The sequence below is a fragment of the Excalfactoria chinensis genome, chromosome 3, assembly GCF_039878825.1.
Source record: "Excalfactoria chinensis isolate bCotChi1 chromosome 3, bCotChi1.hap2, whole genome shotgun sequence".
Lineage (NCBI taxonomy): Eukaryota > Metazoa > Chordata > Aves > Galliformes > Phasianidae > Excalfactoria > Excalfactoria chinensis.
The window spans coordinates 90,178,371-90,192,373 of record NC_092827.1 but is presented as its reverse complement, the minus strand read 5'-3'; the positions used below and the strand labels follow the sequence as shown (position 1 = coordinate 90,192,373).

Here is a 14,003-nt window from a genome sequence, read left to right as displayed (position 1 = left end):
TTTTTGCTGTCATGTCAGCTTCTTCCTGGTCCTTCAGGAATCCCCGGGAGAATGTAGCTCATTTCAGTCCTTCAAGGCTCTGACTTGGCAGGTGGTTGGACTGGGCCAGCTCTCTCCAGTATGCAGCCCCAGGTTCAGGTTGTGTTATGAGGGCAGTGCCCCAGTCTCACCCCTGGGTGTGTGTTGGGGCCAGCGTTGCACATTCATATATATTTATGCCTATAAATACCTGAAGGGAGGATGCAGGCAGATCCGGACTCTTTTCAGTGGGGCCCAACGCAAGGACAAGAATCTATGGGCACAAACCAGAACACAGAGGTGACCCCTGGCCATCAGGCAACACTTCTTGTACTCATTCCCCCCAAATCTGCGTCTTGTAGTTCAGGACAGGCATTTACGCCATCCATGCTGAGCTCTCACCATTCCCACCTGACTAACAACCTGCTACAAAAGCATCCAGAGTATTGAGTCTCCCAGGTCGTACACAGAAGAGCAGCACAGCTGGTGAAAGGTCTGGAAGACAAGGCTCTTGCAACCTGCTGAGGGCTGCTGAGGATACCTGCCCCATGTCCAGGCAGCAGCTGCTGCTCTGCTGTCACAAGGAACAAAGCATGGACAACTGAATATGTCCTCCACTGCCACTGCAAGGAGGCTGGTTTGGGATTCCTTAGGCCAGATCCAGATCCAGCATGTCCTCAGAGGCAGCCAGTCCTACCTCCTGCTCTTGACCCCCACACCAAAGCCCTGTGGCTGGGAGCAGCTGCCACAGTCTGAGTACCATTCACAAGCTGAATGTGAATTCAGAACGTGCATTCCTTCTATGGGTTGCTGGTTTATGGCAGCAGACGGACACAATGGTCATATTGTTCTTTTCCATTTATTGATGTTTTATGTCTCCAGTGCTGTGATTTTGCTGGGCACGGGCTGAGTGCAGTAATAAGAAGTAAATGCTCCATATAAAAGGAAGAGGAAATGACTCACTCCCGTGAACTCCAGGCTAAAAAAGTAGAACAGAGGAAGCCAAATGGTTTGGTAAATCTCATTATTTTAGTCCATTTTCACTACCTTGGCCCATCCAATCTCCCAAGACGACAAAGATGGTGGCACTACTACTGCTCTTGACCATCCCAGGATGCACGGCCCCTCCATGGGACATCTCCCAGCCCTGAGCTGGTAGCTGCTACTCCTTGGCTTGCTCTTCCACCTGTCATTGTGCTTTCTGTGGCCAGCTCATGTGGGTGGGGGACAAGCTGAAGCGTTTGCAAACAAGAGGGGATGAGAGATGCTGCCAGCAGTATGGGCACAGATCATCCTTGTTGGCCTTGGAGGTAAACCAGTGCCACCCACCACCGCCCAAGGACATGCCCTGCATGGTGTGTCCCTGCTTGTGACTGAAACGCCCCAGGGCTGCCCACAGCTCTTGAAAACCTCCTGTGGGCCGCCACCGGTCACAGAGCTATACCCAGTCACAAGCTCTGGCCACATCTGTGGCTCTCCAAGCTGTCTTTGCCTGCCAGTGAGAAGGAGGGAGGGAAGAGCAGGAAGGAGGGGAGGGAAGGAGGAAGAGAGAGAGGGAGGGAAGGAGACTGTATTTGGCAGCTGCCTACAGAGAGGCCAACCGTCAATGCGGGGGAGCTTCACAATGTCCTCAGCAACTTCCAGAGCCTCTTTGCCCAGCGGCCTGGCCGTCTTCACAACTTTCCCAGATGTTCTCTTCATCCCTGAATTGGTGAGTGCCAGCTTTTCCCTGGGGGAGGTAAATGCTGCTCACGGGTCCCCCAGCACACTTGGTGCTGTGGGTGCCCAAGGGATGACTCTCAGCAGACAGCATGTGGTCCGGGGGTAGAGACAGGACCCTGAGCCTGAACTGGGGGGCTTCATAACTCCCTTCATTCTGTGTGGGGTGGGAGGGTTGTGGCACCTCTTAAAACCTTCTGTAATTTGTTGCTTAACAGATTTGCAGGGGATGCTGATGGCTTTAAGGTAGATAGTCGAACTGAGCCAACTGGTAGGTGATTTTTAGCAACAGATGCATGCAAAGGATCAAATGCTTTCTTAAAGCAGGGAGGTAACTGCATCAGCAAAAAGCTTCAGCTGCTGAAGCTACAGTTTTCCTGGGCTAGTGGTGAAGCATTGGAGCTGGGCATGGGGCTGAGTGAAGGGTGAGTGAGCACCTTGCTGCTCCTTGTATTCTCACTGAGAGGAAGAAGATCAGTATATTAAAGGATTTGGCACAGGGAATTAAACGCCATTGCTGTGAGCATTGACTGAAAGTTTCAAGAAGAAACCTTTTCCTGTGTCCTCTGCTGATGAAATTTGCTCTTCTCACATCAGTTCAAGAGGCTTCTCCTCTGCCCGAGCACATTCATCCACCGCTGAGTGATTTGGCTGCATATCATAGGACAGAGTTCACACAGTTTCATGCCCGAAGTTCAACTTTGCCACCTGGGACCAAAGCCTAACCCAGTTCACATCCCTGGGATTCAGAGCACTGATTTTCTCCTAGGGATAGCAGGCAAGCAAAAAGGAATTGGGTTAAAGCAGGCATTACCGTGCAGAGAAAGGCTTTCCCTCAGCCCACCTAGATGTGTTCTGAAGAGTCGGTCCCTCTCCCAGGCTCTGAGAACAAGGTCTGGGTTTCCTGCAGCTGCATGGAGGACAAAAAGTCCTGTGGAGGTTCTGGCTGGGCTGACAGTGGGGAGGCTGTTCTGGTTCTGAGCTTGATGCCCACCCAGGCATGCTTATGGCACTGGCTGTACCTTGAGCTGTTTGCTTATAATTCCTGACTGCAGGGGATTTGGCACAGCAACTTGTTTAATGAGCCATAAGGAAATACTCCATCCCATGGCTTGGGGAAGGTCTGGAAATGTGCGTCCTAAAGGCCTGGCACCACCCAGGGAAAGAGGAATGCAGCAGAACTGGGTCCTCCATCAGTGGGGCGGAGGGCTCTGGGTTGTGCAGGTGTATTTGTTCACTGTGTACAAAGGAGGCGGCTCCTTAAAGCAGAGAATTCAGGAGAAGGATGAAGAACTCTCAACCCTGGAATCCGAGGTTGCCTACAGTGCAAATACAGGGTATGGGGGGGAAGCATTTTGAATGTTTCTATGGCTGCTGCAGAAGGTCCTGCCCACAGCTCAGATGACGACCACATCTGGGTGTTGAACTCTCACTGGTATCCTGTGAGGTTGGGTTTAATTCTTAGCATCTATTTAATTTGAAGGGTTTTCTGCATATCTGGACAAAATCATGCAGTTGGGTCTACGTGGAGGAGCTGAAGCCAACTGAAAACAGATTTGCTTGTATTTTAAAAGGCTATTTAAAGTCAAGTTTTTCTCAGACCGCAGTCAGCAACGCGCTGTGAATTTCTGCTGAAAGGCCCTCGATCCATCCCTGATTTTTATGAGCCAACTGAACAGCAGCACCATAAAAGCAAAAAGTCAGCAATCAAATCCTGTCAAACATTTACCCGAGTGAGTAATCACATGGCAGAGAAAGGAGGGATGGGAAACCTCAAGAAATGAGAAGTCACCGGTGAATGTTCCTCTGTAAAGCTGGGATGACGTGATTGATGCAGTGCTTTCTGAGCGCCATAAATCACAAACTTCTTTTCAACATGCAGAAGTACCCCCAAGGAAATGGAAATGCTGTGACTGGGATGGGCTGACACTTGGAGGCTAGCAAAGGCTTGAGGAGGGTATGCCAGACATCAGAACAATCTTTGCTCCGGAGGTTAGCCAGGAAAATCAAGAGCAACTCTTGTTCAGGCATAAGCATGCATGGCAGCATTGCTTATATAGAATCAGCATCGTTTAGTTTGGAAGAGACTCACCAGGTTCAACTACCAACCTAACACTACCAACTTCACCCCTGAATCACATTGTTAAGCACCTCGTGCCCTCACCATAGGCACTCAGCTCAAAGGCGATGACCACCTCATCACAGGGTGATCGTGAGGCCACAGGTCTGTGCTGCTTGCCTCACTGGGCTGGGCTCATCTCCACTCCTTTCAGGGATCCGCCACTCTGGGTGTGAAACAGATGTGCCCTAAAATAAACCTCCTTTATTTTCAAAACCAGCCTTTGCTAATAGCCTGAAGCAGGCTGCTGAGCACACCGAGGTGGGGAGGAGGACAATGAACAGTGAAGCCCAGAGGTGATGGTGCAATGAGGCTTTTTGAGGCCCAGATCAGAGGCAGACGTTCCCGACTATGTACCCACATTCAAGTAGATGCTGGGAAGAACTCAAAGGCCTTGCCAGGCTATTGCCACATACAGTGCTAGTGCCAGAAGCATGTATGGCTTTTTGCTTGGCTCTGGAGAAGGCACGGCATCCCACACTCACCCTTTCTCTCACTTTTGTTTGCAGATCTTTGGGGGCCTTGTCTGGATCCTCATTGCTTCCTCGAAGGTCCCATATGCTGGCCTGCAGGGCTGGGTGATGTTTGTCTCCGTGTTCTGCTTTGTCTTGACTGCTATACTCCTGTTCCTCTACATATGCGGGGCGCATGGGGACAGCAGCTCCTGGGTCACCTTGGTAAGTGGATGTAGCAAAGCTCAGGACCTGTTCCTTTTATTGTTGGCCGTACTCTGAATCACAGCCTGGGGTTTGATCGTGTGGGTTCCTTTTGCTTGCTCCTCTGCAGCATGCTCCCTCCTTGGGAATGACTGCCCGTAATCTTTGTTTTCCTAGGATGTCATCTGCCAGCAGACAGCGGCTCTGTTCTACTTCAGTGCTGCTGTGTTGGAAGCCATCGCTACCTCTAACCTATATCCATTTCTGCTCTTGTACCGGGAGAATATTTCTGCCTCGGTGAGTGCCAGGGGTGGCCCCAAGGGCAAATCTTGACTCACACAAATCTTTGGAGGAGGGAGGAGGAAATCAGACCAGTCCTACTATGCACAAACGTCTTGAAAAGTGCAAAAAGTCAACAGAAATATAAAGCATTACGATGTATTTGCACAGATCAGGAACTCGTCCCATATAATAAAAATATAACTAGCTGCTGTTTTTTTCCATTGTAGGTGTTTGCATTCGTAGCTACTCTGTTGTACGTGATCCATATTATATACTCTCTCCGCCGATGGAAATCATCCTAATGATCTGTCCTTGCATGTTGTGCCTTGTGGTCACCCTACAAACACAGAAGTTATCCATCGACCGCAATCTCCAGGCTGGGATTAGGGGTTTGGTTTTTAATGTATATACTATAAACAAGCAGCTTTTTATGCGGAACCATGGCAACGAAGACCAAGAGCCTGTCAGAGAAACCTGTCTGCTGACACAATCTATTTTTCTCCAGTTGGACACAGCTTGGTTGGGCACAGCTTGATGCTGGTAACTTGGGCCTCAGCAGAAAACCCAGCTTAAATTAGAACAGTACAGTTGGATTTAAAATGTCAAAATCACCCCGAACCTTTATGCACCCCTGTGTCTCCACAGTCTTAACTGCTGTCAGAGGAAGCCTGAACAAGTGGCAGTAAGGAGCATGAGAATGAAACCTGGTCATTTTGGTTGACATGCACCTGTGTAAGCCTCTTTGCCCCCCTCATTTGCTGCGCCAAAGGAATTTTCCATGCCATTTCTGAAAGCGCCACTTGTGACTTGTGAGAAGGAGTGAAGGCAATATTTCATTTGCCTCGGGGGCAATGAGTTCCCTGCAACACCTGAAAGGCACGGCTGAATTAGAAGCACAACTGTAACCCCAGGAATTACTGCTGCCATGAATTCCCTCGTGAAACACAACTAAGAAAACGTACCATAGATACTACAGCAAAATTATATGGAGAATTAGAATAATGTCTCAGATAAGCAGAAGCAGTCAGCTCTTGTCTTCAGACAGACTGTTCTCACATACACTGGCACTGTGTCACTAATAAAGATGGATTTCCTATGATTTTGCAACCAGACAAAGGCCATTGTCACTAACTTCCCCTTACAATTGATGCACACAGTAGCAGTGCCCAAGCACAAGGCACAAATCCAGGCATGAATGAGAATCCTAGAATAGTATGGGTTGGACCTCAAAGATCACCTGGTTCCACTCCTCCATTGCAGGCAGGGCTGCCCCCTCCCAGCTCAGGCTGCGCAGGGTCCCATCCAACCTGGCCTTGAGCACATCCAGGGATGGGGCACCCACAGCCTCTATGGGCAGCAGCCCCAGTGCCTCACTGCCTTGTCAGTGAACAACTTCTTTCTCATATCTAACAAACCTCCCCTACTTTGGTTTAACTGTTACCTCTTGTCCTATTGCTATAGGCACAAGCTAGTGTCAGTGATGAATTTACTCCAGAGTATTATGTCAAGTGAGCTATTTGAAATGGGGCAGTTAGGCCCACAAAAGGGTGCTTTCAGATGTTACAGAGATACCTAAATGCAGTGGTAGCAAATTAGTCCTCCAGGCTTGTGGGGCTACTCCACTCCGAAACTGATGAGTAATAACAAGGACTACAGAACAGAAGGGAAGTGGGATTGGACATAGAAACACCTCTGTTGTTTCATGTCCTGAGGGGACTTCTGAGGGTTGAAACTTTTTAACCCCAGCACGGAGAAAACATTGGATTCATTTTTTTGTCCTTGCTGAAAACCAGCCTGACCTGTTTGTTTTTCATCTTAGTAACAAAAATGAGCTGATTGCAACAGAGGTGGTAAAAGAAATCCTTTTTCAGAGCAGGGAGGTGACTCAGGAGCTGTGTATGAAGACACTGCTCAATTCAAGGCACTTGTTGAAACTTGTTTCCAAATCACATCATCATGGGGGGGTGCTGACGTCCCACTCTGCACTGCTCTGAATGTAGCACCAGAACATCCTTCTGCCTGGGGGCACTGACAGAAGCAAACATTTGGGGTCACACTCTGCAACCTGGGACGCAGTGCTTGTGTCATCTTCACATCCAGGTGTAGCCTACACCATAGCTCCATGGGCTGCCTTATGCCCCCCTCACCCCTGCATCCCTGTGCACTATGGCCATCCCATTTACAGAGAGCATCTTGTCACTTAGCCCTGTCCCCTCCCCACCCTGCTCTGCTTTACTGTCCTTTTCCCTGCAGCATGCCAGTTTGCACTGTTCATTTGTCTATGCCCTTCCTTTGGGCCTGCCTGATGGTGCAGGCTCAGGATTGGGATGGAGATACCTGGGCGAGCCTCTGCCTAGGGAGAGCTGGGCAGACAGAAGGATCACCATGGGGTCAAGAACATCCATACAAACATCTTATAAAGAAGCACTCTGGCTTTGAAACCCCGTGTGGCCCTAAATTTAACCCCATGCAGCCAAACAGCTTGCAGGCAAATGAGTGTTCCTATGCTGGGTGAGAGGGAGATGCAGCAGAGCTGCAGGTGAGTTGCAGCAACAGGTATATTCCATACAAAGGAAAAACAGAAAAAAGCACTTAAGATCTCCATTGTATGTCACACCCAGCCCTCCCATCCTCTCAGTACAGTATGAGGTCTGTCATTCCCTTTAAGCTGGGAAGCTTAGAATTCACCCAAAGCTTCACCAGGCTGCTCTGGTCACATGCATTTGGGATCTGGACGTCTCTATAGACAAAGATAAGCTCCTAAAAAGCAAAAGTCAGGTATTTCTGGACCCCTAGCACCTGATCTCCAGCATCCTCTCCATCTGCAGACTTCCCTCAAAGATGGAGGTCATTAAGAGCCCATTTAAAGAGTCACAAACCAGCTTTTTTGGGGTGCACTTAAAATCCAGTTTCCCCAGCAAAACAGGGGTCTGCAAGCATGTACTCTTGAGATCAGGCGACTATACTGTAGTTAAAGAGAAACCAGCCACTTGAAGGCATGTAAAACCTCAGGTCTTCTGATGCAAACAAGATTACAGATGTGCATCATTCATTAACTATGTCCAGATCGTTATCTTGGTTGTTCTTGCTACATTGAAGAATGCCTTAACTGTAATGTTAGCGGTTACCCAAATATTTGCATACAGGTACCTAAATTACTTTGCCTCCGGGGATGCACTGAGTTAGAAGCACATTCCCCTCTTCTGATCATTGCACGAATCCCATGAGCCCCACTCTGCTCTGACTCTCATAATTAATTAAGCATCAAAACCCCATAGGCTCCGAGGACAGCAATGGAAAGGCACTGCTTCAGACACATGGCAGAGCTCAACCATGAGCGGCTATCCTGTGGGCTCAAGAAGGTCCTTAAACCTCCTCCGGATCTTGGGTGATGTATCTCCCAACCACTGAGCCAATGTAGCTTCTAGCACCTACCTTTGCATGCTTCAGTTGGAGATCCACAGCATGAAGGGGTTTATTCCTTCTCTGAGAAGGTACACATCACAAACGTTCTCTTTTTCCTTCAATCTCAACAGCTGTAGCACTTCCTAAGTCTTGGACAGGGCCCAAGATGCTGCTGTTCTCAGTACCAAATTGGCAGCAAAGAAAGTCAAGTCCTATCCCAGCAATATGCAAAGGAAAGTTCTGTAAGCAAGATGTGATTGCAGGTTTTGGACTGCACTTTCAACACCAGCTGAAATGGGAGACTGCGAGATTACTGTCCTCAGATATTCGGGCTCTGTTTCAATTGAGGAACTCCCACACTTTCTCAACTGGTGTTTGCACAGATTCAGCTGTTGCCCTTCATCACTTTGCCTAACTCCTTTGAGCTACACATCTTTCTTGGACCCCCTCTGAAGAAAGGCAATGGGGAGCTGGCTTCCTTAGGTATAGACAAAGCTAAGATACTCATTGAGTGCTTTGCCTCAGTCTTCACTGGTGGTCAGGCTTCCCACGTCTGCCACAACCCTGAGTCTCTAGGTGAGGGTGTGGGGAGTGGTTTCTGTCCCACTGTAACAGTGGAACAGGTCTAAGTCCTCCTTATGAAACTGAATGTGTATAAGCCCATGGGACCAGATGGCTCTCTTCTGAAAGAGATGCCTGATTTGGTTGCTGAGCTGCTCTCCATCATATTTGAAAAATCCTGGCTGTGTGGTGAAGTCCCCACTGACTGGAAAAAGGGAAATGTTGCTCCCATTTTTAAGAACGGGAGAAAGGAAGATATGGAGAACTACAGGCCGGTGAGCCTCACCTCTGTGCCTGGGAAGATCACGGAGCAGATCCTCCTAGAAGCTATGCTAAGGCACATATGAGACGAAGAGGTGATTTGAAACAGCCAGCATGGCTTCACCAAGGGCAGAGCTTGCCTGACCAATCTGGTGCCCTTCTACGATGGGGTGATGGCTTCGGTGGACAGGGTAAGGGCGATGGATGTCACCTATCTGGACTTCTGCAAAGCCTTTGACATGGTCCCTCACCACAACCTTCTCTCTAGATTGGAGAGGTGTGAATTTGAAGGATGGACTGTCTGATGGATTAGGAATTGTCTGGCTGGATGCTGCCAAAGGGTTGTGACTAATGGTCCTGTGTCATCCCACTGCCCCTCAGGGGTCAGTCAACTGGAACAGGTTGCCCAGGGAGGTTGTGGATGTCCCATCCCTGGAGGCATTCAAGGCCAGGCTGGATGTGGCTCTGGGCAGCCTGGTCTGGTGGTTGATGGCTCTGCATATGGCAGGGGGGTTGAAACCAGATGATCATTGTGGTCCTTTTCAACCCAGGCCATTCTATGATTCTATGATCTTCTACCTTCTTAATTTCAGTTGCCTCACTACTCTGAAGCGCATAGAGTGAGATGGAGAGTAGACACACTGACTCTCACTGCTGCTGCTTTCTTCAAGGTCTCCCAGACATCAGCATTTTGCAAAAAAGACGCTAACTCCTCCAGCAAATTCATTCTGAGGATTCTTTATTGCTTCCACAATCTTGTATTTTCAGTAGTTTCCCAAGAGTTTGTGAAAGAAACACAGGATCTGTTGATTACACATCTGCAGGAGTCAAGGAAATGCATGCTTGAGGTCAAAGTCATGTCCATTGGCTGCTTTCTTCTGTATGTTCCTAGCTGAACTGTGATCAGAAGAGTTGTGGGAAAGCAAACTGTTACCAAATGGTAGTAATGGGAGCAGCAACACGAACAGTATGAAATCTGCTGTAGCCATCTTCTGAAATGTAAGCCTGCCCATTTGGGCTGGGCTTTCGCAGACACATCTCTGAGCAGAAGAGACATAGGTACTGAATATATATATATATATTTTTACCATACTGTCTGTCTAACATTTGCCCAGGGTGACTTCTTCATTCCCTGAGCTTCTTTCACCTCACACCACTCCAGTTTAGTGTCTGGAACCTCATCCTCAGGCTCAGGATCCTCACGGACGGGCCCCTCGGGCAGTGCCACGACGATGGGCAGTGGGCCTTGCTCCTCCCGGAACTCCACCACGTAGAGGTTTTTCTGGTTTGCTAATTGCTGGTGAGTCTCCTGAGGGCAGAGAGGGAGCAGGAAAAAGACAAAACCATTATAAAAAGTTTCAGGCTAATTAATATTACAAGAAAGGCTGTTTCGTTTCCTGCTTCTGGCTGATCCCAGTTTAAATCATCCCTAAGAAAACATTAACTCCAGGAGCAATGATGCATGATGCTGGTTTACTTGAGGTCAAATAGATACACAGCATACGGGGTAGGAAAAATGTTTAACAACATTTTCAACACTGCATAAGCTGAAAGACTCATCAGGTGCATCCTTGTGGATTTCAAATAAGCTAATAATAAGCAGCAGGGATTCACGTAATTAGCATTACCACATTATCCTGGAGGGAATTAATTCTGGAAAGGATCTGGCCAGAAGTGCATCTTGCTAATAAGGATGCACAATGACATGTTAGTAACATGCATTAACGCAGAATATAACTGCTATAATATAAATCCCATTCCATCTTCTGACTTAATCAATAGAACCACCAGGAATGTAATCTACCTGTTGTGTCAATCCTTTAAAGAGAGCTCTGGTAATATTAATCAAGTTTTTGGATCCAGTAACCTTGGCATACATGTCTTTAATGCCAATTAGTTTGCAGATGGTAATAATAGCTCGGTGGCAACGAAGACCATACCCTGTAAGGAAAAAAAAGAAAGTATAAATTAGCATGACGAGACCACGTGGAAACATATAACTTAGCTAAGGAAAAAAAGAACCAAGACCTCCTCTCAGTTGTGTCTGTTACTTAATGTCACAACACACCAGTATCTTAAAAACGGTAAAACCAGTCTGAGAAAACCATCCTTCCCAGTTTTTGCAGGCACATTAACAAAGATCACATTCTTTTTGTAGTAAATACGCACCACTTACCAGTATGCAAAACTGAATGAAAACATCACCACCTATAAATCCAACCCATGATAAAAAAAAGCAATCTCAAGAACTGTTTTTAACACCACAGGTTTAAGGAGCATTCTGCTTTCCTAGAAGTGCCCTTAACATATTAAGAAGTCTTCTACAGACAACTTCCTCACCACTCCCAAGGACGTTCAGCAAACTAAAGGTAATCCTTTTCTCCCACTCAGGAATTAAATGACAGTCCAATACTTCCCCAAACGAAATAATAATAATAATAAAAGATTAGCAGAGAAGCAAGATCACTTAAGGTTACTTAAAAGAGTATTAGAATGAAGTCATTGCAAGGGAAGATGGTCTGAACAGAACCACACCACACCTTCTAAAAACAATACCTACAATAGCTTCAATACTGCTTCCTTTGCAATTTCAACAACTGCTGGATGACAGCTTTGGTAAATCCTAATGATGGCAAATCTGACTTTGAGTCTTAGTTCATATACATGACACATGGATTTGAGCTAGTTTCCTACTGTGACATTACAGCTGTAAACAACCAGCATGCTTCAAACCTCGCTGCCTCCTGGGCTTGCTGCCCACAGGTACAGAAGAAGCAAGGGAGGTGCCTCCCACCTCTGTCCAGTCCCAGTACAGGCAGAGAAACTGAGGAGAGCTAGCAAGGTAAGGGGAATTCCAGGAGGGCAGTAATGATCCAGGAAGAAAATGTGGTTTAAACACAGACTCCACTTCCTTTCCCTTGGCCCAAAGAAGTGGCAAGAATTTATCAAGGTTAAAGAACAACTGAGCACTGTGGCCCTCATTTGCTTTCTTCTTCTTGAGAGCAGTTAAGATCACTGGAAGAACACACGTGCATGAGTGTAACACACGGGTCAAACCTGGAACATGTAGGTGAGTGGGAGGGAGAGACAGACAAATTCCAGAGCCTACAAATACAACAGAAGTTTACCTCCAGTTGAGAGTGTTACATTAACTCAAAGGTACAATTACAGTGTATTAGCATTAATTACAAATGGGTTCTTACGCTTGCCAGATTTTAATGAAGGGCTTGCTTCTTGAGGCATCCAATTCTGTTCTCTTGTTCCCCGAGAGACTTGTTTCATGTGGCCTAGCTCTATTAATCTTCATAAATTGGTTTCTGATAGTTCTAATGTATTTTATTTAAAAGCTGAGAAGCCAGTTTATCAATTAATCCACTCTGCAGAACAGTTTTGCTGCTGGAGAAAAAGAAGGGGGAAAAAAAAGCAAACCCTATTCTAATGGCACACGTTTTACAACACTAATATTTCCTTTTTTGTTTGTTTTGTTTTCCTAACCTGTAATTGGAAAATAAACTATAACCATTCCAAGTCATTTGTTCTGCCTTTCAAGAAAATACTGCTTTCCATGCTACGATAAAAATCAAAGTGGAGACACATGTGAACGATCTCTGGAAAGCTGTTTGTCAAACTTTCATTTTCAGTGACTGAAAGCATTTTATTGCTGGTGTTTTGCATCATTGCTTCTCTCCTACACCAATTCAATCAGGTTTCTGCACGTTGTTAATGTACGAAGCTCAGAAGCCAGCAAATTAGTCCATCAGTCACTGAACAAAACGTATTCCCAACACAAAAGCAAAAGATTCCAATTGCAAACTCCAGCTGTGGAGCAGAAACTGTGCTCAGGCACTTAACATGCCTGTGGCACTCCAACTGCAGTACTGCAGTTTAATTCAGGAAGGTCTATGTAAGAGGATAAGGTCATTTAAAAACGTAACTAATTTTCTCACACCGATTTCTGATAAGAAGGTAATCAAGAAAGGCATTTAAAATGTAGTCCTCCTAACTAATACAAGCTGTGACGGGCAGCCTACATTAGCTTTTTCTAGGCAGCCACTAAGAAGAGTTTGGAAAGAAAACCTACTCCAGTCCACACTAAGACACTTTGCTGAGTTAAGCTCACATTCAGATATTCATACTGCGTAACTCCTGAAACTTGGATTTCTACTTGTTTAATATGTAATCCTGATCATCTGACAGAGGGCTTCTGCATTTTGCAGGGATTGGGAATAAAGAAAAGGACATTTAATTACAGTGATGACTTTATTTTTTCTCTTAAAACACGAAGCTTTGTTGTGGTCATTGCCTGATTCCTATGCGCAGGAATTGGGAACATATTGAATACAGCAATTTGCCAGCTGAAATTATGCAAAGTGGGAGGCTTCAGCACATACAATCATATAATTGTAATGTCATCAGCAAACAGAAGGAATCTTACAAAACACGGTCTAATGCGAAAACTATGAATAACTGCATATTTTTCAAGAATATTAATTACAGCTATGGGGTATCAGTGCTGGGCTTCACAGCCACATAAGAACATTTATCAGCTGAGAGAGCTGGAGCTGTTCAGACTGGAGAAGGCTCTTGGAAGATGTCACTGCAGCCTTCCAGTACTTAAAAGGGTCTTCAAGAAGACTGGGAGAGAATCTTCATCAGGGCAATCTGTGACAGGACAAGGGGCAGCAGTTTAAAAGAGAGTAAGCTTATATTCAACATTAGGAGGACATTCTTTACTATGAGGGCGGTGAGGCTCCAGCACAGGCTGCCCAATGAAGCCATGAATACTCCATTCTGGAAGCACTCAAGGCCAGGTTGGATGGAGCTCTGGCTCCACCTAAAGACAACCATAAAATGAATTTGCTGCCACCAAGGATGAGGAGTAGCACTGATGTGGCCTCACCTTGAATACTGCACACGGTACAGTACACTCTCAATAATATGCTTTAACTTTTGGTTAGCCCTGAAGTGGGACTTCGTAATTA

The 14,003-nt window shown here is 46.5% G+C and overlaps 2 protein-coding genes across 4 annotated transcripts in view; one reads left to right on the top strand and one right to left on the bottom strand.

Moving 5' to 3' along the window:
* The first annotated feature begins 193 nt into the window (after positions 1–193).
* On the top strand, positions 194–5,096 carry MAL (mal, T cell differentiation protein). 3 transcript variants are annotated; one of them, XM_072332748.1, is made up of 4 exons: positions 194–1,729; positions 4,366–4,533; positions 4,690–4,809; positions 5,022–5,096. In XM_072332748.1, the coding sequence occupies exons 1-4, from the start codon at positions 1,283–1,285 to the stop codon at positions 5,094–5,096; spliced, it is 810 nt and encodes a 269-aa protein (XP_072188849.1). In that variant the 5' UTR covers positions 194–1,282. The 3 variants fall into 3 exon arrangements, with proteins under 3 accessions (XP_072188849.1, XP_072188850.1, XP_072188852.1); XM_072332749.1 differs by lacking the exon at positions 4,690–4,809; XM_072332751.1 differs by lacking the exons at positions 4,366–4,533; positions 4,690–4,809.
* A 4,647-nt stretch (positions 5,097–9,743) lies between these two features.
* MRPS5 (mitochondrial ribosomal protein S5) overlaps positions 9,744–14,003 on the bottom strand; it is a 38,200-nt gene continuing 33,940 nt past the window's right edge. Inside the window, exons 10-11 of the mRNA XM_072333295.1 lie at positions 10,826–10,962; positions 9,744–10,330 (exon numbers count right to left, since the gene is read on the bottom strand). Coding sequence (XP_072189396.1) covers positions 10,106–10,330; positions 10,826–10,962 — 362 coding nt within the window. The 3' untranslated portion in view covers positions 9,744–10,105. The remainder of the gene's footprint in view (positions 10,331–10,825; positions 10,963–14,003) is intronic.

Coding starts and splice junctions, on each gene's coding strand:
- MAL (XM_072332748.1), top strand. CDS start 1,283: ATGCTGCCAGCAGTATGGGCACAGATCATCCTTGTTGGCCTTGGAGGT. Junction 4,534..4,689: donor GCAGCTCCTGGGTCACCTTG/GTAAGTGGATGT, acceptor TTGTTTTCCTAG/GATGTCATCTGCCAGCAGAC. Junction 4,810..5,021: donor GGGAGAATATTTCTGCCTCG/GTGAGTGCCAGG, acceptor TTTCCATTGTAG/GTGTTTGCATTCGTAGCTAC.